Raw genomic sequence first — 24099 nt, 5'->3', positions numbered from 1 at the left:
GTCTGAGGGGTCCTGGTTGTTATTTAGGAGTCTGAGGAGTCCCAGGACAGAACCGTTTCAGTGTTTTAAACGCGACCCATCTGTGCATCATCTCACTCTGTCTGTGCTATTGATTCATACGGAGCGCCCCGCTATAAATCTCCCCTTTATGGAGGAACAATATGCCGTTTTGCTCTGTGCTGAAACGGACTTGGAAGGTTTTCATTTTAGATTTTATACGCGACAGTTGAAGCATTATTGTCTTCAGACGGCGAAGTTTCCACAGTCATCTCGATTGCAAATCTTATACCGACTTCCTGGTTTTACAAGAAGTTAAGGAAAACTAAAACTGACCTCTCCACAAAGTCATCTTTGTACAATGTCAGACGGGCTGGGGTTTTTTTTTTTTTTTTTTTTTTTTTTTTTTGGTAAAATTTCGCAAAAGTAACTCCGCTGCTGAAACAGAGTGGGACAGACGGGGTCTTTCAGCGGAAAATGGGCCGGTGTAAACAATGTCAGGGAGGAAATATGGGCCGCTGTTTTTTAAAGGGCGAAGTGGAAAAGTCTGCTGTTCAGGGCTTGTTTTTGACGAGCCGGTGTTTTACAGGGCCCACACGAGAGAGAGAGAGTGAGAGAGCGAGAGAGACGAGAGAGAGAGAGAGAGAGAGAGAGACGAGAGAGAGAGAGAGAGAGAGAGAGAGAGAGGCACAGCGCAGTTTGAGAACCATGGTCACATGCTAATTGTGCACTCGTCCCAGATACCACCTTCATCCTCTTCCTCAGCTGCAGGGTACCATGGCCCTGAATTTACTGCCTGATCCTGCAGCCCTACTGCTGATCATGCGGCTTGGTAGCATACTGATAACATAATGATATTGAAAGACAACATCTTCTCTGAACACAGTGCTGTCCGCTCCAACTGTACACCAACTAAAAGTTTAAAACTGTAGTTGTGCTATTTGCATATGCAGGATGTGAGAAGGGTGTTGCTAAGAGAGGTGCTTATGTCATGGATAGTGTCAGCACTGGGCACTGTGATTACATGCTAGAGAAGGGAGTGTGAGCTGCTGTTGGTGGAGGAAGTGACTGGACGGAGTATAATGTGCATGCACACACACACATACAAACACACACACTCCTCACACACACACACACTCGTCCTGCCTCCACCTTCACACTCCTCTCTTCTTTTGTTTCCACAGGGCAGTCCCCAACCCATGGACCCGATGACCCGTGAGTACTTGTTCCCTGTGTGTGAGTGTAACAGTGTGTGTACGTGCGTGTCTGTGTGTGCTTGTGTGTGTGTGTGTGTGAGTGTACTTGCGTGTCTGTATGTGTGCGTGCATGTGCGCGCGCGTGTGTGTATGTGTGCGTGCGTGTCTGTGTGTGCGCATGTGTGTGTGTGTGTATGTGTGTGCGTGCGTGTCTGTGTGTGTGTGTGTATGTGTGCGTGTGTATAATGGTGTGTTGGTAGTTCTGAATCGGTTGCAGACAAACAGGCTGTGAGTATCACATGCTCATTACCACAGACTACATCCACGCTGGTCTGACATTAATGACCCGGTCAGAACAGGAGGGGGAGGAGTCCTGATTCACCTCAGTGCTCTGTCTGTTAACATGTGAAAGTTACAGACGTCTGTGGTTGAGGTCCTCTGTGCTTTTATGGCCCTGCATGTTAAGTGTCTTTCTCCACCCAGGAGCTGATCATGAGATGATGTCTCACTGTCTCATTGTTTACTGTAGGGCCAACTACACACTGACTGAGAGTTACGTACTGTGGTTCTGCTGTTTGCAATTGCTAGGCATGAGAAGGATGCCGGTAAGAAGAGGGGCTGAATACCAGTTAAAATGTATATTTCCTGGCCAGACAAACCACCAGTTCATAGGCTTCAACCTATCTGAGTGTGCATTACTTGCACCTAACTAGTGAGGCAGCTTGGCTCTGTATGAGTGTTGTGTCTGCCTAGTGGTTCTCTGGTCTTATATTTGCTTCCGGCAGAGCCAGACATAGTCGGGCCTAGAGTCAGATCTGGAACAGACCAGAAGGCCGAGAGGCAGGTTAATGGCTCTCCCCGAGTTCCCAAGATCCTTTGCGGTTCAGTGGTGCCCAGTCCCCTTGACTCCCTGTGGAAAGCAGGAGCCGTACAATCCCCTGAACCACCAGGTGTCCCCTGGCCAGGTTTGGGAGGGGGGAGGCGGGAGGGGAAGGTTGGGGGGAGGAGGTGATGGATGAGGGACGAGGGGAAGGCTTGGGGACCCCGTGAAGGTGTAGCAGGGGGCTGTCCCAGGACCCCTTCGGTGGGAACAAAAGGCCCATTCTACCACGGGCCTGGCTCTGTCTAATTTATCTGAGGGCAGAGAAAGCTGGCAAAGAAAGTCACTCTGTTCGGGAAAGAAAACGTGAGGCCCAGTCTTAATTGTTCCTTCATAAGTCAGAATAGGCAGCACAGAGCGCTGTGTGTGTGTGTGTGTGTGCGCCTGTGTGTGTGTGTGTGCATGCATGTGTGAGTGTTTGAGTGTGTGTGTGTGTGTGTGTGTATATGTGTGTGTGTATGTGAGCATGTGCATGTGTGTGTGTGTGCCTGTGTGCATGTGTGTGTGCATGCATGTGTGAGTGTTTGAGTGTGTGTGTCTGTGTGCATGTGTATGTGTGTGTGTGTGTGTGCATGTGGGCATATGCATGTGTGTGTGCATACGTGCGTGTGTGCATGTGTGTGTGTGAGTGAGTGCGTTGTGTGTGTGTGTGTGTGTGTATACGTGCGTGTGTGCATGCGTGTGTGTGTGCATGTGTGTGTGTGTGTGTGGGCATATGCATGTGTGTGTGCATACGTGCGTGTGTGCATGTGTGTGTGATCGTGTGTGTGTGTATGCGTGTGTGTGTGTGTGTGTGTGTGTGTGTAAGTGGGCATATGCATGTGTGTGTGCATACGTGCGTGTGTGCATGTGTGTGTGTGTGTGTGAGTGAGTGCGTTGTGTGTGTTTTGGGGGTTGGGGGGTGAATGAAAAGGGTTTTCACAGCCTCCAATACACCGTGTGTAAATCAGGAAATGTTAGGAGAACAGGAACCGCTTCAGAAAGGGAACATTTTACCATGCCCTGACTCTCTATGTGCGGTATTTTATAAGTTTAATTATATTCCACTGCTGAGAATATAAAGAACTCTATAAAGAGGTAAAGTAACAAGACTGCTGGCAGAAGCGTGTTGGACCACTTAACTGTCCTCACAGCCTCATTTAACTTGGTTAGGATTCATCATCTTCAATGTTTTGTTTCTTTGTGCTCACTGCTGGTTGCTGCTAAACAGTGTTTTTCAACAAAGAAGATCCTGTGTTTCCCAATCGCACATTGATCTGTTAAAGACTATTGAGAAAAACCGGTGTCATCGTTTGCCGGGTTGCTATGGTGATTGTGAGGGTTGTGACGAGATGTACAAAATAATCAGATACAATTAAATAACGTGTAACGGAGTTATTTCAAGACAGTTTCGCGGTTTGTGACTGGTTTTTATATATTTTGATTCTTGCCTCGGTAAAGTCATCAAAGGGTTTATAGCCACGTGATCCTCGCCTTCCTGCTCAGCCAAGCGCGAGGTGGCCAGTCCGAGTCCAGCTGAGGACACTCCCCGCAGGATGCTCTAGTGATATATGGGGGTGCTAACGCTGTCTTCAGATGCTGGTCACAGGCGGATTAGGCCGCACTGTCATAAATTCCAGACTGCAGGAATGCTTTTGTATCTCTGAATCGGAGCCCTCCGGGCAGCGCTAGTGGTTTGGCCCCGCTCCCTGCAGCCGCGAGAGCGCGACCGGGAGGCGCACGCTTTCCATGAAAGGAGAGAGACGAGTGCAGCGTGTCCTTTCCCTGCGCCGCCCGGGGAAGCTGCGTCGGCGTATGTTTAAATAAACGGTGGTTAAAGATGTCACGCGCTCTTTTGTCTGCCTTCTGCTTTAACGGGCAGCTCTCAATTCTGTTTAGAATTCCCAACGCTCGGTCATTCTGTGTGTGTGGCGAACAATAACGTCCGTTGATTTTAACCCTCGCGCCCGAGTTTAGGAAGGCTGCGATAGTTTTTTTGTGAGTCTATAATGACAGGGCTTTACTGCCCAAATTGCGAGTTTAGTGTCGCCACCTTGTGGTGAAATGTATTTTCCATCAGCTTGTTGGAGCGCATCTTTCAGCAAATGCAAGCCAATCGCTGAAATGCTAACCGCAGGGCAAAAACTCTCTACGACTCGGCAAATAACTGTACACGTCTTGTTTCATTACAAAATGAAAAGAGACTTTTCCAAATGTTAATGTTATTAGCTGACTTAACGAAGATTTTTTACCTGAAAAAAGTTCACACTGAATGCCCGGTTTTTTAATTTAACTGGTTCCAGCACCAAACTGTTCTCAGTGAAAACAATCAAACGTTGGTTTGTTGTTGCCATTTTATTTTTAATGTAAATGTGCATTTCCATGTACACTTTCTGTTGGGATTTATTGGAAAGGTGCATTCTGGGAAGTTGAAATCAGACAGCCTTTTTCGTGAGTTCATGTTGAGGTCCCTGTTGTGCTCACTGTTTTTATTTTTCCTTGTCAGGAAGTGCAGCTTTTATAGTGCTTCCCACCAATTAGTGCGCTTGTTTGTGGAAGGTTTAATTGGCCTTTTCCACTCATTTGTACCTGCGTGAATCTTTTTTTTCTTTCTTTTTAAACCTTTAATTAGAAATTATTTGAAACGTGCCTGTTTGACCTGGGCGAACACATTTCTTAATTATGACTTTCATTCACTTACTTGTTCTGGCTCACAGATGAGTTCTGAGTTTGTTTGGGGTTTTTTTTTTTACATAAAAATATACATATTTGTACAGACATACATTGAAGAAAAGCAGTATCTCCCATAGAAATTATAATGATAATTAAAGTAATGATAATTCTTTAAAAAGAGATGTTCACGATAGTTTTTCTTTGGTGAAACTGACTGTATGGTCTTGGTTTGGAGGACAGATTGATCCAACTTGTTTGAACCTGACCAATAAAGCTTTAATGACTGGGGTATATTTGATGACTAGGTTATTTTTAATAACTGTGGTATTTTTAATAACCAGGGGTATATTTAATGACTGGGGTATATTTTGTGACTGGGGTATATTTTTTAATGGAGTATTTTAATGACTGGGGTATATTTGATGACTGGGGGTATTATTAATGACAGGGATATATGTAGTGACTGGGGTATATTTGATGACTGGGGTATATTTAATGACTGGGGTATATTTGATGACTGGGGTATATTTAATTTAATGACTGGGGTATATTTGATGTCTGGGGTATATGTATATTTGATGACTGGGGTATATTTGATGACTGTGGTATATTTAATTTAATGACTGGGGTATATTTGATGACTGGGGTATATTTAATTTAATGACTGGGGGGTATATTTGGAGCGGGACCATGTGGAGAATGTCAGAGACGCAGCAGCTGTAGACTCAGAGAGGGAACTGTGTTCCAGCAGGGCTTCCTCAATCTGCGCATGCATATTTTGCTCGGCTATAATTTTATTTTATTTATTAGAAAGAAGAAAAAAAAAACTCTTCCAACATCCTGTTTCCAAACGGACATCTTTTATCAGTAATCCAGTTATCCGCTCTGTCTCTGTGGGACTCCCCTTAGCCAAAGTAAGCAGCTATAAAACATATAAAACATTAAAACATGGGGAGAGTTCCTCTTCTGTAAAAACAAAAGAAAACAGGGCTTCGCAATACTAGCTTTTCTTTGTGGTGAGTGTTTTTAAGCCTGGTTCCGACACGAAGCGATTATTCAGACTTGAATTTTCGGCAGGTGAGGCGTTCCCGAATCGGGTTCCTTCGTTCCCCCAGGCCTCCTCTGAGCGTCCCGCGTGCGTTCCCCCTCCGGAGTCGCACAAACGCTCCTCTGTTCAGCCTCTTTTCTGCTAGCTAGCAGTTCGAACCCCCCTCCCCCCCCCCCGAAATCTCAGAGTGGCGTTAGAGGGTGTTGGATTTCAAGCGAGGGCATTTCATATTCGCGAGCCGCCTGCTATCCCTCGCGTGCAGAAATGAGGACACACCGAACGCCCCGTCCTCTGCGCTGCACAGAGAGGATATTTCACGGCAAAAGGAGCCAGCATGTTTTCACATTACATTACATTTATTTGGCAGACGCTTTTATCCGAAGCGACGTACAAAAGTGCATTTCATGCTCATGTTTTCTCGGCACGCCGTTATTTGACCTGTCGTCTTCCAGTGGCTTTTTATTTTGGAAATATGAATCAAACGATTAAGCATTACCAGTAGCGTCAGGTAATGTATCAGTTTACCAGGCATCCAGGTAATCAGTTCTGTCTTAGGCGGCCATTTTTAAAATCCATTATTTATTCAGAGAGTCACACCGTGATCAATGATCTATTTCACAGGTGAGTCTTGAGCACAGAGAAAGAAAACATGTTTGGATGTTACAGATAAATGGTTCCTCTTGTTTTTCCTTTTGTGGATTTTGTAAAACCCCATTTAGACATTGGTCATATTGGTCAAGTTTTATAGCCCAGGACCTACCTCTTTACATAAATATAGTGTGCAGGGCGTTTGTTTTGACCTGTTTTGTGCAATGGGATGAATGATCCCATGGTTGGTTTAAAATGAGGAGGAAGGGGTGGCTTTGAAGGGCCCATGAGCTATAAGTTAATGAGCAGAGAGGACAACAGAAATTCAATACCACCAAAAATAAGCTAGCTTTGGCACAATGCAGAATGCTTGTCTCCAGCTGCCGTTTCTAATGTATTATTCAGAAGGGCAGCGTTTCAGTGTTTAAACTCTGATCACACGATGCATGAGAGCGATGGGCTACACTGTGCGCGTGAGCAATTTCCAAACAGATCTGAGAACGAATCCGAGATATTCGAATTAACTGTCTGTGTCCTGGAGTAACTTAATGAGTTAGCATTTCTGCACACCTGTGAAAACACAGAAAACATGACGCACTGTTGATCCCTTGAACCATATTTTCTACGAATAACCTACTTACAATTAGATGTGAGTCACGTGAGGTCTTTACCCATAACCCCCTGCTTTACCTGTCATTGGTCTCTGAGATTGTCGCCCCCTGACTACCCTGTGAGCTCTGAGTAACTTGGCTGTCTCAAACCAGGGCAGCAATGCAAGCTCTTGTTCCCAGTCTCTAGTGTTTCTTTATGACCCTTATTTATTTAGATATTTATTTGTTCTACCTTCCCCCTCATACTTTAGCCTACTGGGAAGTAAATCTAATTCTTGTTAAGCCCCCTTTCTTCAAACATGAGGGGGGGGGGGGGGGGGGGGGGGGCAAAAACAGTCCCCTGCAGTCAGTCCAAACTACACCGAAATTGTAACCATATGTGCTATTGACTCCGTACTACGAGATGGAGGTTTAGTCAATGACAGCTCCTTTGGCAAACCGGCCCGGGCCGCTTGAAGAAAATCGAAACCGAAAACGCTGAAGGACTCTAGCTCCTGCAGGGCCTCCGCTTTGCCAAGCCCCCGGGCGCTGATGTTACCGGATGATCCCCGGTAACGAGTCCTCCCGCGGCCAGCGGTCGAAAATACGGGGGACGGGCTCAGAGCCCGGAACGCGGTCCCGGGACTGGGCTTCACTAATTTATTTGGTTTTCGTTCTGTCCGGTTACGCTTTTTTTCGGAAGAGGCGGGACGGCGACGGCCTGCCCCGCGGGGGCCGATTGGGCGACGTGCTCGAGGTTGCAGGAACCGTGTTGCGCTCTGACCCGCGGGCCGAAGCACTAACACACAGAGGGGGGTCTGGACCTGATCTGTCTATTATTGTTTACTGCATGGGTGGTCAAAGCTGGGACCTGGAACTTGGGGGGGGGGGGGGGGGGGAGGGGGGGGGGATTTTTACAAAGAAAGCACTTGCTCGGCTTGCCAGATGATTATGTCTTCACTCTATCATTGTCACCCGTTCCAACATTTCCCTCTTCGGGTAAAAGAAGCAGCTTTCCATTACGTCCTTCGTTTAGTTAAAATTAGGTGCTTGAGGTTGCTTCGTGATTTATTTAATTATTTTATTTTTCTGGCCGCTTTCAAGCTCTTGAGCGCTTCTATCTGTCGCTGCTGAACCGCAAAAATATAGGCCTACGGAATGTTCGCAACGCGAGGCGCGTTCCGTCCGTGCGCGTTTGCGCCGCTCGTCGGATGAAAGAAAAACACGGTTTGGCTCCTCGTCTGTAGCTTCTGGGCCTTGAGTCATGTGCCCTTTGATGTTTGCCAGTCGTGAGTGCGGCCTGCTGGGCCTTCCCTTGTAATTTGTGACTGTGCCCTCGAGCTATAGCCACAGAGAAGAGGATTTGTTGATGGCCGTGGTGATGACGGTGATAATGATGATGGTGATGATAATGATGTTCCTGTTAGACAGGGACAGAAACAGCCTCGGAGGGTATTATATATAAAATGCAAATTGCCTATTTAAACACACTGTCACTGTAGGCCCAAGCCCATCTCAGAGTAGTCTGAGAGGATTTGGATTTGCTTTGAAAATATTCATCGCTCTCCTCCTCTCTCATTATCTTGGAGTCAGTGGATGGTATCATGATTCCCTAGATTGTCATTTTTTGAATTTCTTCCCTTTTTCTTCACGATGGTATCTACACTGTGTTTTAACCTCTCACAGTGGTTTTGTTTGAATTTGCTATTTTTGCAAATTCCTCGCTTTTCTACTTCCTTTTGTCAGTTTCTAGTCACGTTCGTACCCTCACATAGAATGCTTTTGAACATTCCCAAATCCGTGTTTGACTCACCTGTAGTTAACTGCAGTACAAATATGGACAAGTTAGAATGGTTTCAGGACCTTCAAATAACTTTCTACATCAGCGTGTGGATCTACACCTTGAAGGGTACACTAGTACCGCCCCAATTATAAACAATTTTTAAATCGTGAGACGCTGAATCTTTGGGACTTTGCAGGCTGTCTACCATACTGTCTTTAGCATGTAGGGCTCTACAGACCGACTTCACCCAACCTTTCATAGCACTCCTGACTCATTTTCAGGGTTTCAGAAGCATAGTTGAAAACTGTCAGGTACAGAGCGTGTCTTTTAGAATCTTGGACCTTTGGTGCCGTTTGCTACCCTGGCCGCGCTCGTACTACGAACGCCTTGAACACGCTGACCCGTCTGACGTAAGATAAAATGGCTGCCACTGTTTGAGCAGCGGTAGAGAGACAGGGAGCCGGCGGTTAAAGTTTGGACGGGGCCCCCTTGCTGGTGGGAAGCCAGCCCTCTCAGTGGCCGGATCATACGGAGGGCACATGATCCATTCCCCGCGGCGGTGGTGTGTAATAGCACTTTCACCAGAACAGTCGGTCAAGCTGCCTGTGTTTATTCTCAGTATCCCAACACCAGTGACCTCTGTCATTACCCAGATCTCACTCCCACCCCCACCCCCCACCCCCCCAGCATTCATACCCCCCCCTCAGCATAAATACCCTGCCCTCTGTAGGAAAATCCCACCCTATATATGAACACCCCCCCCCCCCCCACCAGTTAGAACTCCATTTAAATGTTTTAAATTTAGGGGAAAAAAAACTTGGCCCAATGGCGGTGTCCCACTAAGAAGTCAATCCCACAATCCTCTGCTCTCGAGTCCCGTCTCCGTCGTCACCATGCCTTCTGTGTTCCTTACAATGCGCACATGTGCAAACCTGTCTACCACGCAATGTATACATTCATCGGGCTGCTGCTTGTACACAGAGACCAGTGTGGGTCACGGAGTCCAGTGTGGGTCACGGAGTCCAGTGTGGGTCATGGAGTCCAGTGTGGGTCACAGAGTCCAGTGTGGGTCACAGAGACCAGTGTGGGTCACAGAGTCCAGTGTGGGTCACAGAGACCAGTGTGGGTCACAGTGTCCAGTGTGGGTCATGGAGTCCAGTGTGGGTCACAGAGTCCAGTGTGGGTCACAGAGACCAGTGTGGGTCATGGAGTCCAGTGTGGGTCACAGAGTCCAGTATGGGTCACAGAGTCCAGTGTGGGTCACAGAGTCCAGTGTGGGTCACAGAGACCAGTGTGGGTCAGATTCTTTTGAGTCGGAACTCTGTGTTTTATATTGATCAGATGGGATGGGTTAGTGCAGTGGGTTGGTCAGACCCCACTTTGGTAATAAGGAATTCCCCCCCACCCTCCCCCCTGCCCCCCACACACATTTTGTGCCTTTTTCCTTCTACCCTCACTGTGCCCCCCCCCCAACTGTGGGAGGCATGGTTTAGTGAATGAATGTGTTCTTCCTTCTGTCCGTTTGCACATGGAGCAGGGTACACTCTGGCCCTGGGGGTAGCGGCACAGATGCTTTGAACGCACCGGCCAAATGTTGTGTGTTGTGTGTGTGTGGGGGAGTGCAGGAGTTTAAAGTCATCGCTGATTAGTCTTTGAGCCGCCCCCCCCCCCCCCGTTTAGTATTTCTGAGCTGAATTGGCGAAAAGACCAACAAGGCGAAGTCGCCTCATAGACTTTCTTTTTAAAGGGAATTAGACATCCCGTCTGCTGAGGGGATTTCTCCTGAGGGTGTGATTAATGCACTCGTGGCAGCTAGGAGGCGTATCCTCGTAAATGTCGTTTAATGGGATTAGGAGAGGAGCTCCTCTTCCGGGACCAGATGGTCCCGTTCCTGTCCAGATTGACACGGCACCGGCTCAGATAATTTCTGCTGATACGAGCAGCGTAGATCAGATTTCCTGGCTTCAGAAAAAAAAATGCTTTTTAAAAAAGATTTTAAAAAAAGAATCTGATGTCAAGCTGATTTCCCCCTGCCGTGTGGACAGAAGTGCGAATTGTTTGACAAACGCTGACACGGACACCGTGAGCTCTCCAGAGCCCCTAATTTTCAGCTTAGAGGCATGATTTTTTTTTTAAGGCTGTCGTGTAGATATGGTGCACAGTAGATCCCGGAGAACTTGATTCCTCTGTCTCTACAGCAAGCAGCACACTCGGAATTCAATCAGTCAGCCAAGTCATTTATGTTTACAAGTTGTCATACCCTGCTTCCGTCAGCCTGCCCCAGTGAATACAGTAGTCCACATGTCATAGTCTAAGAGCAACCTGACTGACAGAAAGTATAGGTTTGAATCACGGGTAACAACTGTTGAATGAGAGGATAAAAATGTCACTTGAGTCTTTGTTTATAGATAAAAACGGTTTCTATGTCTTGTTTTTTTTTTTTTTTTTTGCACAAAGCTTTTAGAATTCTGAAACTGAAGATGTTCCTGAAAGCTCGGCCACCTGTTTGTTGTTTTTACGCTTTGAAATTTCAGCTCTGTGTAGTACGACAAATCTGTCGTACTAGCTCTTCTGATCTTCCTCTTAACACTCCTGCAACTGTCAACCCTACCAGAGGCGCTAATCGGTTAAAATCTTTTCCCCAGATAAGCGGCATCTGTCCACTCCCGCACTGGTGCCATTGCTCACCAGAAGTCTTTTCCCCTGTCAGGCGATTTGGGATTCTGTTCAGATCCTCCAGAAGACACTGGTTCAAATGCTAAAGCATATGACTCATAATAATACCATCTGCATTTTCAGTCATATGTATATCTTAAATGATTTTGGGATATGTGCCTCAAGAGAGGCTATCCTCTTCCCAGTCCAGTTTCAACTAACGGTTTTTTTTTACCACCGAATTTACGATTACAAGCCTTTTTCTGTTGCCGTCCTGAGGTTTAGGATATTTTCCGACATTTTCTCACGGACGTTTGTTCGGTTTATTTCGGGTTTGGCAAACGCTGCTGCCGTCTCACGGAACCGTCTGTGTGTCCCGCGCAGGTCCCACGAGAAGGGCTTCTGCCAGCCGTACCGCGGCATCGCGTGCGCGCGCTTCATCGGCAACCGCAGCATCTACGTGGAGTCGCTGCAGATGCAGGGGGAGAGCGAGAACCGCATCACAGGTGAGTGACGTCACAATGCCCCCGCGCCCATTCATTAAACATTCCAGTTAGCCAGATCCCGCCTTCTTTCGGTGATCTCTAATATTCACGGGAAGTTTTGGTTGTTAGAAGTTATTTGTGAATATATATCCTAATGAGACCCAACCGAAAAAAGTTTACTTTATTTTATTTTTTTGACATAATGCGAGTGTCTTGGATAACAAAACCATGTTGAAGTGAAAATATTTTCAAAAATATTATTTATTTTATTTTTCACTGAATGTCCCTCATAGTGTAGGTTTCAGCACACTGCAGTATATGGTTCTTGAGCTTAAGTCTAAGGACTCAATGAATCGCCAGGTCTTGGATAATAGACACTATATAATACCACTCAACTTAAGGAAGGTTACTTATTTATACATACTATGGTTATTCTAATTTATCTTATTGTGATACAGTATTTAAACAGGAAACAACATCAACAATTACGCCCATTACATTCAGTTGCACACTGAAAATAATGTACAAAAAAACTGATGAAATGACATAACTGTCACTTTTTAAACACGTATAATTTGCTTTGTATTGAAAGTTTTATTCAGTATACATTTCTGTAACTTGCACAACACGGCCCCAGTAATCTTCAGCAAATCTGTAAGCATACACCAATATGGTAGTAGTATTACGTACCGCTGCAGGTGCAGCTAATGGTGGCTAAGCATAAAATGTCCTTTGGCCAATCAGCCTGTTCTATCAGAGGTACTCAAATATGGAATTCACTACCATCAGAAGTCTTTACACACATCAAAGGACACCTGCATTCGATGTGTGCAATGATACAACTAAGTGCTAGCCAAAGAAAAAACAAAAAATTCACTTACTTGGACAAAAAATACTTTAACATATTTTATCCAGTTTATCAACTTTATTCTGTTAACAAAACAAAACAAATCATGTTGCTGAACAACTGCCGATTTTATGTTTGGTACTATTGTTATTTATCGTGAAAGCCAAAGTGGGACCGGGCTTGGAAATTAGCCTCGGGCTTAAACCTTAGATGCAGCACATCTGTTTCTTGTTTTTAAACTTGTAACGACGTTAAATTACATTGTCCTCAACACACACAAACTAATAATTAAATAAAAAAATATCGGAGTGCAGAGCTTCCATTGCCACAGCATTGCGCATAGTCCACGCCCCGTAATGAATTCTCATATGATGCAATACATCGGAATGTTTTGGCGTAAAAAATAGGTGGATAAAATGTGCACCGTTAGCATCCCTGATTCATACCCACGTCTCGATGCAGCCTGGAGCTCCAGATGCATCACCCTGACCCTCTAACCTGCACACTATACTCCCCTTCATTTTGGAGTTCTGCTATTCCAGCTAGTTTATCGCCTCGACTGTAACCTGCTCAACCCATTGTATTTGTTGTGATCAATCCCTTATTACATTTCTGCTACATTCCATTCTACCGCTACCTTACACCAGGCCGGCCAGTGGAGGATGGGCTCCCCCTCTATAGCCGGGTTCCTCCTGAGATTTCTTCCAAATAGAGAGTTTTATCTCACCACCGTTTGAGAGTTTTTCTCCCCTCTGGGAAGTTGTTGTTTTTTTTTTTTACCTCGAGTGATTGATATTTCGGGGGTTCAGGCCTGGTTTTTTAGGCTCAAGTTTGCTCAATTTGGTTGCTCATAAATGAAGGTCAGGAGTCTTTGCACTTTGATTGAATTGATTAAGGCTTTTTGTCACTTTATCAGTGTGAACACCTGGATCAGAACTCAGCTCAGGGATGCCGAACATTTACTTCAGTAGAATGACTCAGGGCTGACGGACTTTGTGGCAGCATTATGTATTCTACTAAGAATTCTGTGAGCTTTGCACACGCTTTGTGATACAAGACAACATCGCTTAAATTCTCAGCTTCATTATCAGGTCTTTGTTGAATGCGATTCCCAGTCTTGCTCTATCCCCGTGTCTTCCTCCTGCTGGGGAAACTACCATAATTCCTTGCTTCGGGCATAATGACCCAAACATTCGCTTGGTTCTTCATCAAAGGCCCACCTGAGTGTGTCAAAACAAAGGCCCTCATTGGCCACCTTCCAGGAAAAACGAGATGCGAACTCGATCGAGCGAGCCGGCTATGACATCTGCACGCACTTGGTCAGGTGACCTGCGCGACCGTTGGATTCGAACGGCCTCGCTCTGCTTTCTGAAAAAAAAAAACCTGCCTCTTACCGTAGCATAGCTAACGTTCCCCGGCTTCTTCATCTGTGAAATGGCGAAAAGTAGCGGTGAAGATTTACAGATACAGGCATAAAGATACCATTCTTTTCTGAGTGAAAACATATGGGAATCGATTTGCAGCGCCGCTAAATCAGTCTGGTGGAAATTGTTCTGGTACATATTTTTATTTATATAATTTTAGTTTTTTTTTGTTTATCAGATCTGTAAAATTACGACCGTTTCAAACCGTTGGCCCGGAGCTTTGGAATACAGTGAGCTGTGCAAAAACTGCAACAGATGCCAAGTTCATTTAGGATTACTGTGAATAACAAATCCAGCAAAGACGTAATGAAGCTGGGATTTTAGACGTTGTCCTGTGTCGCAAAGTGTGCGCATAATTCACAGAATTCATATTAGAACGCATAATGTTGCCACACAGACTGTCGGCCCTAAGTCATACCGCTGAAGTAATGTTTGGCTTCCTCGGTCTCAGGAAATTGGGTTTATTTAATTTCATTACTTTTATTCACATGTAATCTTTCGACAGAGAACAGATTGTCTTTATCTCCGTTGGAAACTGTATAAACAGAAATGTTCTGTTTCTGGAAATGGTTCCATTCCACCTCCCAGTAATCTACCCCATTTTAAATTCGGCAGATGCTCCCGATAGCTTAATGTGTGCACGCGCCCTTATCGCGCGGACATTAATATTTATGTTTGGACATTTACATTTCGGTTAGGGGCTGTGGCGTATTGCAAATTTTAAAGCAAAATGAAATCCAGTGTTTAAATTAACAGTAATCTGTGTGTAATACCTAAAGACTCCAGATGTGCTTTCGTTAGAGGACACCGCCAGTGTTTTCACTGTGTCCCACCAGTCTGACTGGTGGTTAAGACTGCAATACCACTGAAATTTCCCTTCAATTACCTGTGTGTCCAGCCTTTTAACTGGGTAGTTTCACACATTCTCAGAAGAATCACTTTGCCAAGTGCCTTATGAGAGCCGAAAGACCAAATCAGTTGAGATTGACCTAGACCAAACCAGAAGGAAATGATCTTTGGTTAATTCATAAATGGATTCAAATGACTCTGCAATGTCATATGATTGAATAAAGTTACAATGTAATAAATAGACTGAATACATTTCTGAAAAATAATGGCTGTGTCAGAAATGTAATGTCCTAATGACACACCTACATATGTGTGTGTATATGTATATATACAGTGTGTATGTGCGTGTGTGTATATACGCAGTGTGTGTGTGTGCGTGTGTATGTATATATATACAGTGTGTGTGCGCGTGTGTGTGTATATTTTCAGTGTGTGCGCGTGTGTATGTGTATATACAGTGTGTATGGTGTGTGAGATCATGTATGCGTGAGCGTTATTTTGTCCAGGCTCCTGATTAGCCCCTCCCCTCCCACAGCCGCCCTCACCATGATCGGCACGTCCACGCACCTGTCGGATCAGTGCTCGCAGTTCGCCATCCCGTCCTTCTGCCACTACGTGTTCCCGCTGTGCGAGGAGGGGTCGCGGGGCCCGCCCCGGCGGCGGCAGCTGTGCCGGGACGAGTGCGAGGCGCTGGAGAACGACCTGTGCCACGCGGAGTACGCCATCGCCCGCTCGAACCCGCTCATCCTCATGCAGCTGGAGCTGCCCAACTGCAGGCTCCTCCCCCACCCGGGCTCCCCCGACGCCGCCACCTGCATGCGCATCGGCGTCCCCGTCGACAAGCTGGAGAAATGTAGGCTCCGCCCCCCTCCCCGACAGGCTCCGCCTCCACAACAGGCTCCGCCCACAGCAGCCATCACATGACCCCCGCCCGTATGCTCCTTTAAAGCACCAGTTCTCTAAACGTTTTAACATCGGGACACAAATAAGGAATTATTATTACCGTTCAGGGACCCATCAAATACGCATACTGGCTGTGTCCGAAATCGCATACTATGTACTAAATATTATACTATTGCACTGTTGTTTTTATGCATGCATGAAATGATATAATGCCAAAAAAAAAAAAACCAGGGATGTCATGGGACATTCGGTGAAATATCGTAGTATTTAAACACTGTACTCTACGCTGGCATGAGTGTCCCACAGTGCATTGCAAACGATCCAAGCAAACAGACATCAACCAATGATGGCCATAGGGGGGTGTCATGCGAAATATTCCACGCAAAATGAATGCCTTTCATGCCTCACACTGTCATCAGCGTATAAACTGCCCTAACTGCCTTAAGTAGTGATTTTCTATGAGGACGTAGTATGTCCGAAAAGCCGTTGCACTTTTTACTCGCATACTAAATGCGCTGAATGATAGTATAGTATGTAGTATGTAGTATGCGATTTCAGAGGCAGCCTAGTGGACTGCAAATTCATTCCAGGACCCACCTCATACATTTCCCATGACCCATTTTGGGTCCCGACCCATAGTCTGAGATAAACTGCTTTAAAGGGAAACTGCACCCTGATTCACTATCATTCCATTCTAGCGATTCCTCCATTTGACTGTTAAGAAAAGCACATTTCTCTGCTGTGGTTTTCTTGCTGTCTGAATGCAAACGCTGGCAGTGTAAAGTGGGTGTGGCTTCCCTGACATCACACAAGCGCATCACCCGTACAGATTTTTCCAGGAAGGGAGATGAGTATGCAACGGCTTGTTATGTTTTACTTGGCATCCGTTTTTTAACCACATTATCTGTGGACAGATCAATTTACCGTCAAAAACGGATTTTAGGGTGAAAGTTGCACCTTTAACCTCAGAATAGCTAACACAGCTCATTTTTTTATTTATTTTCTTAACATGCAATGCGTTTAAATTTCAATGCAAATATAGGACGCAGATCGAGTGAGTGGAACTTGCTGATTGGTCAGTGTGGGTCATCAGGTTTTTCCAGTGCCTTCACCGTGAAGCTAATTTACGTAGCCCCAGCTTCTCCATGCTTGTGCTTTGCTTGTCCTCCATCTTACTCAAAGGGACAAGGTGCCACTGCAACTCAGTACTTTCTGTGTGAAAGACACTTCACACAACCCCCCCCCCCCGCCCACAACTCTAGGAGGAGGGACAGAGTGTAGGGAAAGAGGGGTGGAGGAGGGGTAGGTTCAGTCTAACAGCAGGGGGGTTTGGCCTTTGAATAGTGCATTTAAAGCACTTACAGTCACTGTTTTGTGAAAATGCAAATGTCTCTGGGATTTCACCAAATTCGTCCCCTGGGAGCTTGTGTGTGTTTTTAATTTCTTGCAAAAAAAAGAAGGGGCGGGGGGGGGGGACCATGAGATCTGAGATGTAGTGAACAGCAGTGAATTCTGTCCCTTTTGAGTAAATTAAAAAAGAGTAACATTTGCATGTTTGCTTGTTTCTAAAGGTGGAAGACAAGTGGGCTGCATTAGTTAGCTTTAGCCTCTGTTTCTAATGTAGTGTTTCCTGCTAGGGAAGATTCCTCTGTTTTTAATTGTATACTTCGGTTCAGGTTGCTTTTTCTGTACAGAACTAAATTTCCTTCGCCGCTGGCTGTTAGCCCGTCTCCTTTATTCGGAGCGCCCTCTAGTGGAACTTCTTGTGACATGTCGTTCAGTAGCATCTCATTATTTTAGTGCACAGTGACTTTTTTCATCAATGTTTTACACATTTTCACAAGGCAAGTTATCTGTGGAAGAGAGTGATGGCGGTTAATGTTGGCGTCTTTTTTTTTAAGGTTTTAAGCCCACTCCAGGAAAGTGGGAAGTGGACAAACAGCGGAACCGGTTTAACCCTCCTCTCCCCCCGCGAGGCTAATTTTTCGTCCTTGTGAAAGATTCTCCCCCAGATCACAGATGCTACAACGGCAGCGGCGCTGACTACCGGGGCACGGAGAGGACCACCAAGGCGGGGCAGCAGTGCCAGCCGTGGAGCGCGCAGTACCCGCACAGCCACCACCTGACGCCGGCCGAGCACCCCGAGCTGAGGGGGGGGCACAACTTCTGCCGGAACCCCGGGGGACAGATGGAGGCGCCCTGGTGCTTCACCATGGACGCGCGGCAGAGGGTGGACCTGTGCGACATCAGGCCCTGCAGTGAGTCGCCCCGGCAACGCGGTTTAAAACCCCCCCCCCCCGCCTCCCTGAGCTGGGCCCGAGGGGTGGGGCTCACGTAGCAACGCATTATGTAATAACGCGGCATTATGTAATAGCTCGACAAAATGTAATACATTTTCGCTTCATTATGTAATAACCACCCGCATTTTGTGACAATCTGCCGCATTTTGCAATAACTCGACAAAATGTAATACATTGTCACATCATTATGTAATAACACCCGCATTTTGTGATAAACAGCCTTATGTAATAACCAACCAAAAAATAGATGTCTTCATTCATAAAAATCGTTATAACATTATAACAACAATGTTTATTTTATGCATTATAGCATGAATCATACTGACTCAAAATTCATTTTTAAAAAATACTATTAGTTCAGTAGATTAGCAGTATCTTTCATTGGTCAAAACTACATCAAGTGTCACTGTATTCCTTAGCCTGATAGAAACTGTACTTGAGGGTTCATAGAGACATAGAAACTGCACAACACTGAGTGTTATCCTGACACAAACATCTAAGTACTGGTACACACAAATGGTATTGGAGCAGTGAGAGTAGAGAGCACAGCTTATTGTTTAATAAACAATTGAACTGAACATTTTTTGCCTGCCAGTCTGTTTCATTGATCACTGAGATAGCATTGACCTGGAATGAAGTTGGTTCAATGCGGTGATGTCATACAGGATCGCTATTCGGTCAATTACCAGTTCAGTCAAGAGCCAATTAAGCAGTTAGAAAGCAAGCCGGTGCACACTTCACACAAGCACGCTCCCAATGCTGCTGTTTTCATTCACTCACAGCACAGAGCACTGTACTTAAAACATTTAACGCAGAACAGAGCGTACTCACTGCTCTTCAGAGCACTTTAAACAAGTTGCGCTGCTGACACCCAAATTATATGGAGATGTATTAACTCTACTGCCGCCCACAAAAGCTCTCTGTGCAGACGAAACTGGAGTGTTATTCACAGTTATGTTCACCGAATCCAGCATGGAAACATTAACAGATGCGGCAAGTCATTCGCAACATGTGTTAATGTTTTTTTCATCTTGTTTTTGTATGTAACATGCAAGCTATTTAAAAACAATATAAAACTTGGAGTGGGATGAAAAGGAAGGGGCTAGAATAAATTAAGTGTGATGCCTTGGCCCCAATGAACACTGCAAAATAACATTAATAATGCAATGAATAATTAAATAAGAACTCAAGGCGCTAAGGTCTGAGGTCACAAATATGTGATTAGAATGTTGAACATTCTAATGCTGATGTCACAGTCACTACTGGCAGCTGACAGCAGTGGAGTTCTAGAACACTGATTTAGAATTTTGACAAAACATTTTTTTAAATTTAAACCCCACTCTTCAAAGGGTGAGACTCCCGCACAGTGTTGTCGTGCAGATTTAATGGTGAATGTTGAGAGAATGCGGTTTGTGCCCACAGAGCCCCCCGAGAACCTGAAGAAGGAGATCCTGTACATCCTCATTCCCAGCATCGCCATCCCGCTGGTCATCGCCTGCCTCTTCTTCCTGGTCTGCATGTGCCGCAACAAGCAGAAGGAGTCCTCGGACACGCCCCCCCGGCGCCAGCTCACCGCCTCCCCCAGCCAGGACGTGGAGCTGCCGCTGCTCAACCAGCACAAGCACCAGGTACACCCCCCATACCCAAATCACAACCCCAATCTCAATAGTGCACTCTGACAACCCCCACCCCCCCCAATCGCAGCAGTGCACCCTGGCCCCCCCCCCCAAAAGTAACAGCGCACTTTCACCCAGTTGAGACCACATCTCAGCTCAGCACAATCCCACATACGGGCAGTAATGCGCACTTCTGATCTCAATGCAACGGTGAGCATACAGCGCCCCCTACCAGTTAAAAATGGAAATAGCCACAAACACACACATTACCTCCATCATACCTGATGCTCCACACAGGCCCACACCGGAACACAGTTGCAGTTTTTTATGCATCTGTGTAATACTGTAATACTTTTTACTCTCAATGATCACAGTGAACAGTATGTTTATGAAGGGCAGCATTTGACCTCTGGACCGACAGCTGAATAGCCCAGGTCTACAAACTCATGCGCCCGTACGCTAACCTGCACCACGCCCTAACTTTGTCCAGTTTAAGTGTAGCTAAATGTTAGTGTATTTGGTGTGTTTAAAACATCATAAGGGTGAACTGAGTGTCGTGTCTGTCCCGCCCCCCCCACCCCCACCCCCCCAGGCGAAGCTGAGGGAGATCAACCTGTCGGCCGTGCGCTTCATGGAGGAGCTGGGCGAGGACCGCTTCGGGAAGGTGTACAAGGGCCACCTGTACGGCACGGCCCCCGGGGAGCAGACGCAGGTGGTGGCCATCAAGACGGTGAAGGACAAGGACGAGGGCACCCTGCGGGAGGAGTTCCGCCACGAGGCCATGCTCCGGTCGCGCCTGCAGCACCCCAACATCGTCTGCCTGCTGGGCGTGGTCACCAAGGAGCAGCCCATGAGCATGGTGTTCGGCTACTCGGGCCTGGGCGACCTGCACGAGTTCCTGGTCATGCGCTCGCCCCACTCGGACGTGGGCGGCTCGGACGACGGCAAGACGGTGCGCTCGGCGCTGGAGCAGTCCGACTTCCTGCACGTGGTCACGCAGGTGGCGGCGGGCATGGAGTACCTGTCCAGCCACCACGTGGTGCACAAGGACCTGGCGGCGCGCAACATCCTGGTCTGCGACAAGCTCAACGTCAAGGTGCTGGACCTGGGGCTCTTCCGCGACGTCTACTCGGCCGACTACTACAAGCTGGCGGGCGGCAGCCCCTTCCCCGTGCGCTGGATGCCGCCGGAGGCCATCGCCTACGGCAAGTTCTCAACGGACTCTGACGTCTGGTCCTACGGCGTGGTGCTGTGGGAGATCTTCAGCTACGGGCTGCAGCCGTACTGCGGCTACTCCAACCAGGACGTGGTGGAGTTGGTGCGCGGCCGGCAGGTGCTGCCCTGCCCGGACGACTGCCCCGGCTGGATCTACGCGCTGATGCTGGAGTGCTGGAGCGAGTTCCCGGCGCGGCGGCCGCGGTTCAAGGAGATCCACGGGCGCCTGCGGGCCTGGGAGAGCCTGTCCAACTACAACAGCTCGGCGCAGGCCTCGGGCGCCAGCACCGCCACGCAGACCAGCTCGCTCAGCACCAGCCCCGTCAGCAACGTGAGCGGCGCCGCGCGCTACGCCGGCCCCAAGCCCAAGGCCTCGCCCTTCCCCCAGCCCCAGTTCCTGCCCATGAAGGGCCAGCTGCGCCCGATGGTGCCCCCGCCGCAGCTCTACATCCCCGTCAACGGGTACCAGCCCATGCCCGCCTACCCGTACCACCTGCAGAACTTCTACCCCATGCAGATCCCCATGCAGATGGCGCCGCCCGGCTCCGGCGCCGCCGCCGCCGCGGGGGCGCACCCGTCCTCGGCCGCGCCCAAGGCCGGCTCGCACCACAGCGGGAGCGGCTCCACCAGCACGGGCTACGTCACCACCGCCCCGTCCAACGGCTCGGGCACGGAGCGCGCCGCGCTGCTGCTGGAGGACAGCAAGGGGGCGGGGCCGGGGCCCGCGGCCGAGGAGGCGGGGGGCGTGGCCGACCGGGCGTCCCAGGCCGGTCTCCACGGAGACGACGCCCCCGTCCCCGAGACTGAGCTGCTGGGGGACAACGACACCCAGTCCACAGAGGACCCCGATGTTCACTCGGAGGCGTAGGATGGGAGGGGGGTGAGGCGCCCTATTTGGGGGCGAAAGGGGGAGTAGGGGGGGTGGCAAACCCAGACCAAAATTTTTTTTTTTAAAAGAGCTAAGCCTGCCTTTTGAAATGAGATGTGTTTGGTTTTTTTATTTTTTATTTTCTTTTAATGAACAGTACAACAGCTTTTTATCTTGTTTCAAAGTGAAGGGAATGCATTTGAGAGAAAAAAAAAATGTATAAAGAGACCAATAAATGATTGTTATTTATAGGTTGCTTTTGAGGTCACTGGCGTGGAGGTGCACCGGCAGAGTTTGAGGTTGGAACCTGTACCCTCCCGGCTTTGGAATTTGGAACTGTGAAAGCTGCTTGTCACTGACTTACTGTCCAATGAAGAATCGTGTTTATTTCACCCCCCCCCCCCCCAAACCCCAGTTCTGAGGGAGCGCTAGCACCACTAGCGCTGGACAGTGTTTTACTATGAGAAGTGTTGCAAAGCCTTTCAGAAGAATTCGTTTTCTTACTGTTGCTGTGCAACATGACACGAGACTTTGCTCCCAGGATTCCTGAAGTTGGATTCTATTGATGTTCATAACTTTTTACATTTCCTGGTACATGCAAAAAAAAAAAGAAGAAAACAAGATCATACTGTGGTTTTTAAAGTGCGAGTTAAAGTTTTAAAAACTATTTTTGTTGCGTTTTGTTTGTACACGTGGTCGCATTTACAAAGAAATTACCCCAGTTATTTAACCTCGGGGTATAAGCTGACCCTCCTGCGCTGGACCGTTCAGATTTGCTGAGCCCTGCCTCAATCAATGGACAATGAGAATGACTCGAGAACGGAGGGACGGCCATTTTGGACACGCCGCAAACAATATTTTTTGCGATGAGAACTCTTCCGCAGATTCAATTTCGTGCTAGACTTTCGTTCCAAACACGTACATGCGACTAATCTGCGTGAAGCTTACAATGTGGGAAAACGATATCCGAATGACGCAAAGAAATGTGTTGACGTATCATTATGTTCCATACAACATCCCTTGGAGGTAACCGGTCATTGCTATTACTGGGTTTTATTAATTTTTTTAACCCCCGTTGTAAAGAATTTGTAATTTATGTTAATGTTTTTTTTTTTTGTTGTTGTTTTTCTTTTGTAAATTCAGTCTGAAGAACAAACTTTTAAAACACAGCTCCGTGTAATTTGTCTCACCTTCCTGTCCTTGGCGGGAATTGTTTAGCCAGCGGTATGACGTCTCTTTGTGTCCTAGCAACCAGGTACCCGCTATTATTTTTTTTCTGAGCGTGGTTTTTTGTAAAGCTCACAAAAGTGATTGTCTTCTTTTATAACTATAGCAAACGTTACCCATATATTGTGTACATCCAGCCACGTGGAGTGTCCAATAAAACGATACATTATTGAAAAAAAGGTGTATTTGAGTATTCATAACCAGTTTTTTGATGTCATCTTCTGTTAAAGACAGTTGCTAATGCGGCATTTAAATACAACATAATATTCTCAGGAGGCATTACATTTTTTTAACTGTGATAGGCTACGTTCTGCATGATATATATTTATGGATGTGCTATATGGCATGTTGGAAATAAATGACTGTCCTCCAATTATTAAACTAAATGAAAAATATAAGTCAAATATTAACAGATTCAGCATTATGTTGGAATTGTTGGATACTCTGGATAACTTAAGCACAGCATCTTTGCTTTTTGTATTTGTGTGACTATAAGTTAAGTATTGCTGACCAGTAAATGAAAATTCTTTTTATTTTTTTATTTTTTTATTTACTCTGAGTTGTCAAGATCTAGGTCTCTTCCAAGAGCCCAATTACGGATGTTGAAATAACAGCTAAAATACTGAATAGTAAACAGAAATGAAAAAGACAGTTAAATTGAATTTAAGAGTCAAACTGACAAATACGTTGACTAAATATGTCTTTCAAATGTTACAGAAATGTAGATAAGTATTTTTACTGAAACACTGGATACAAGTTATAAATAACCATAAACAATTATAAAATTATAAGGACAAATGCTATAGCCTAATTAGAAGCTCAATATCTGTTTCCTGGTGGAACAAGGGAAGAAAATCTTTAATTCAAGATGTGCACGACCAAATTCAACTGAATTGAATGTACTGCTGATGAATCACTACTCATTTCAGTTCAGTGAGAGTCTATTGTAGAAACAGGCCAGATTTGTAGGTTCAGT

General features: G+C 46.5%; 1 protein-coding gene across 2 annotated transcripts in view; it reads left to right on the top strand.

Moving 5' to 3' along the window:
- The window catches only part of ror2 (receptor tyrosine kinase-like orphan receptor 2), a 100825-nt gene extending 77519 nt beyond the window's left edge, over nucleotides 1–23306 (top strand). Inside the window, exons 5-10 of one of the 2 annotated variants that reach the window (XM_064308020.1) lie at nucleotides 1182–1212; nucleotides 11774–11895; nucleotides 15530–15847; nucleotides 17898–18155; nucleotides 19620–19825; nucleotides 20406–23306. In XM_064308020.1, coding sequence (XP_064164090.1) covers nucleotides 1182–1212; nucleotides 11774–11895; nucleotides 15530–15847; nucleotides 17898–18155; nucleotides 19620–19825; nucleotides 20406–21896 — 2426 coding nt within the window. In that variant the 3' untranslated portion in view covers nucleotides 21897–23306. The remainder of the gene's footprint in view (nucleotides 1–1181; nucleotides 1213–11773; nucleotides 11896–15529; nucleotides 15848–17897; nucleotides 18156–19619; nucleotides 19826–20405) is intronic. The other variant, XM_064308021.1, reaches the window with a different exon arrangement.
- Nucleotides 23307–24099: the final 793 nt, after the last annotated feature.

The sequence above is a fragment of the Anguilla rostrata genome, chromosome 14, assembly GCF_018555375.3.
Source record: "Anguilla rostrata isolate EN2019 chromosome 14, ASM1855537v3, whole genome shotgun sequence".
NCBI classification, from domain to species: Eukaryota; Metazoa; Chordata; class Actinopteri; order Anguilliformes; family Anguillidae; genus Anguilla; species Anguilla rostrata.
This window is presented reverse-complemented; position numbering and strand designations above follow the sequence as displayed.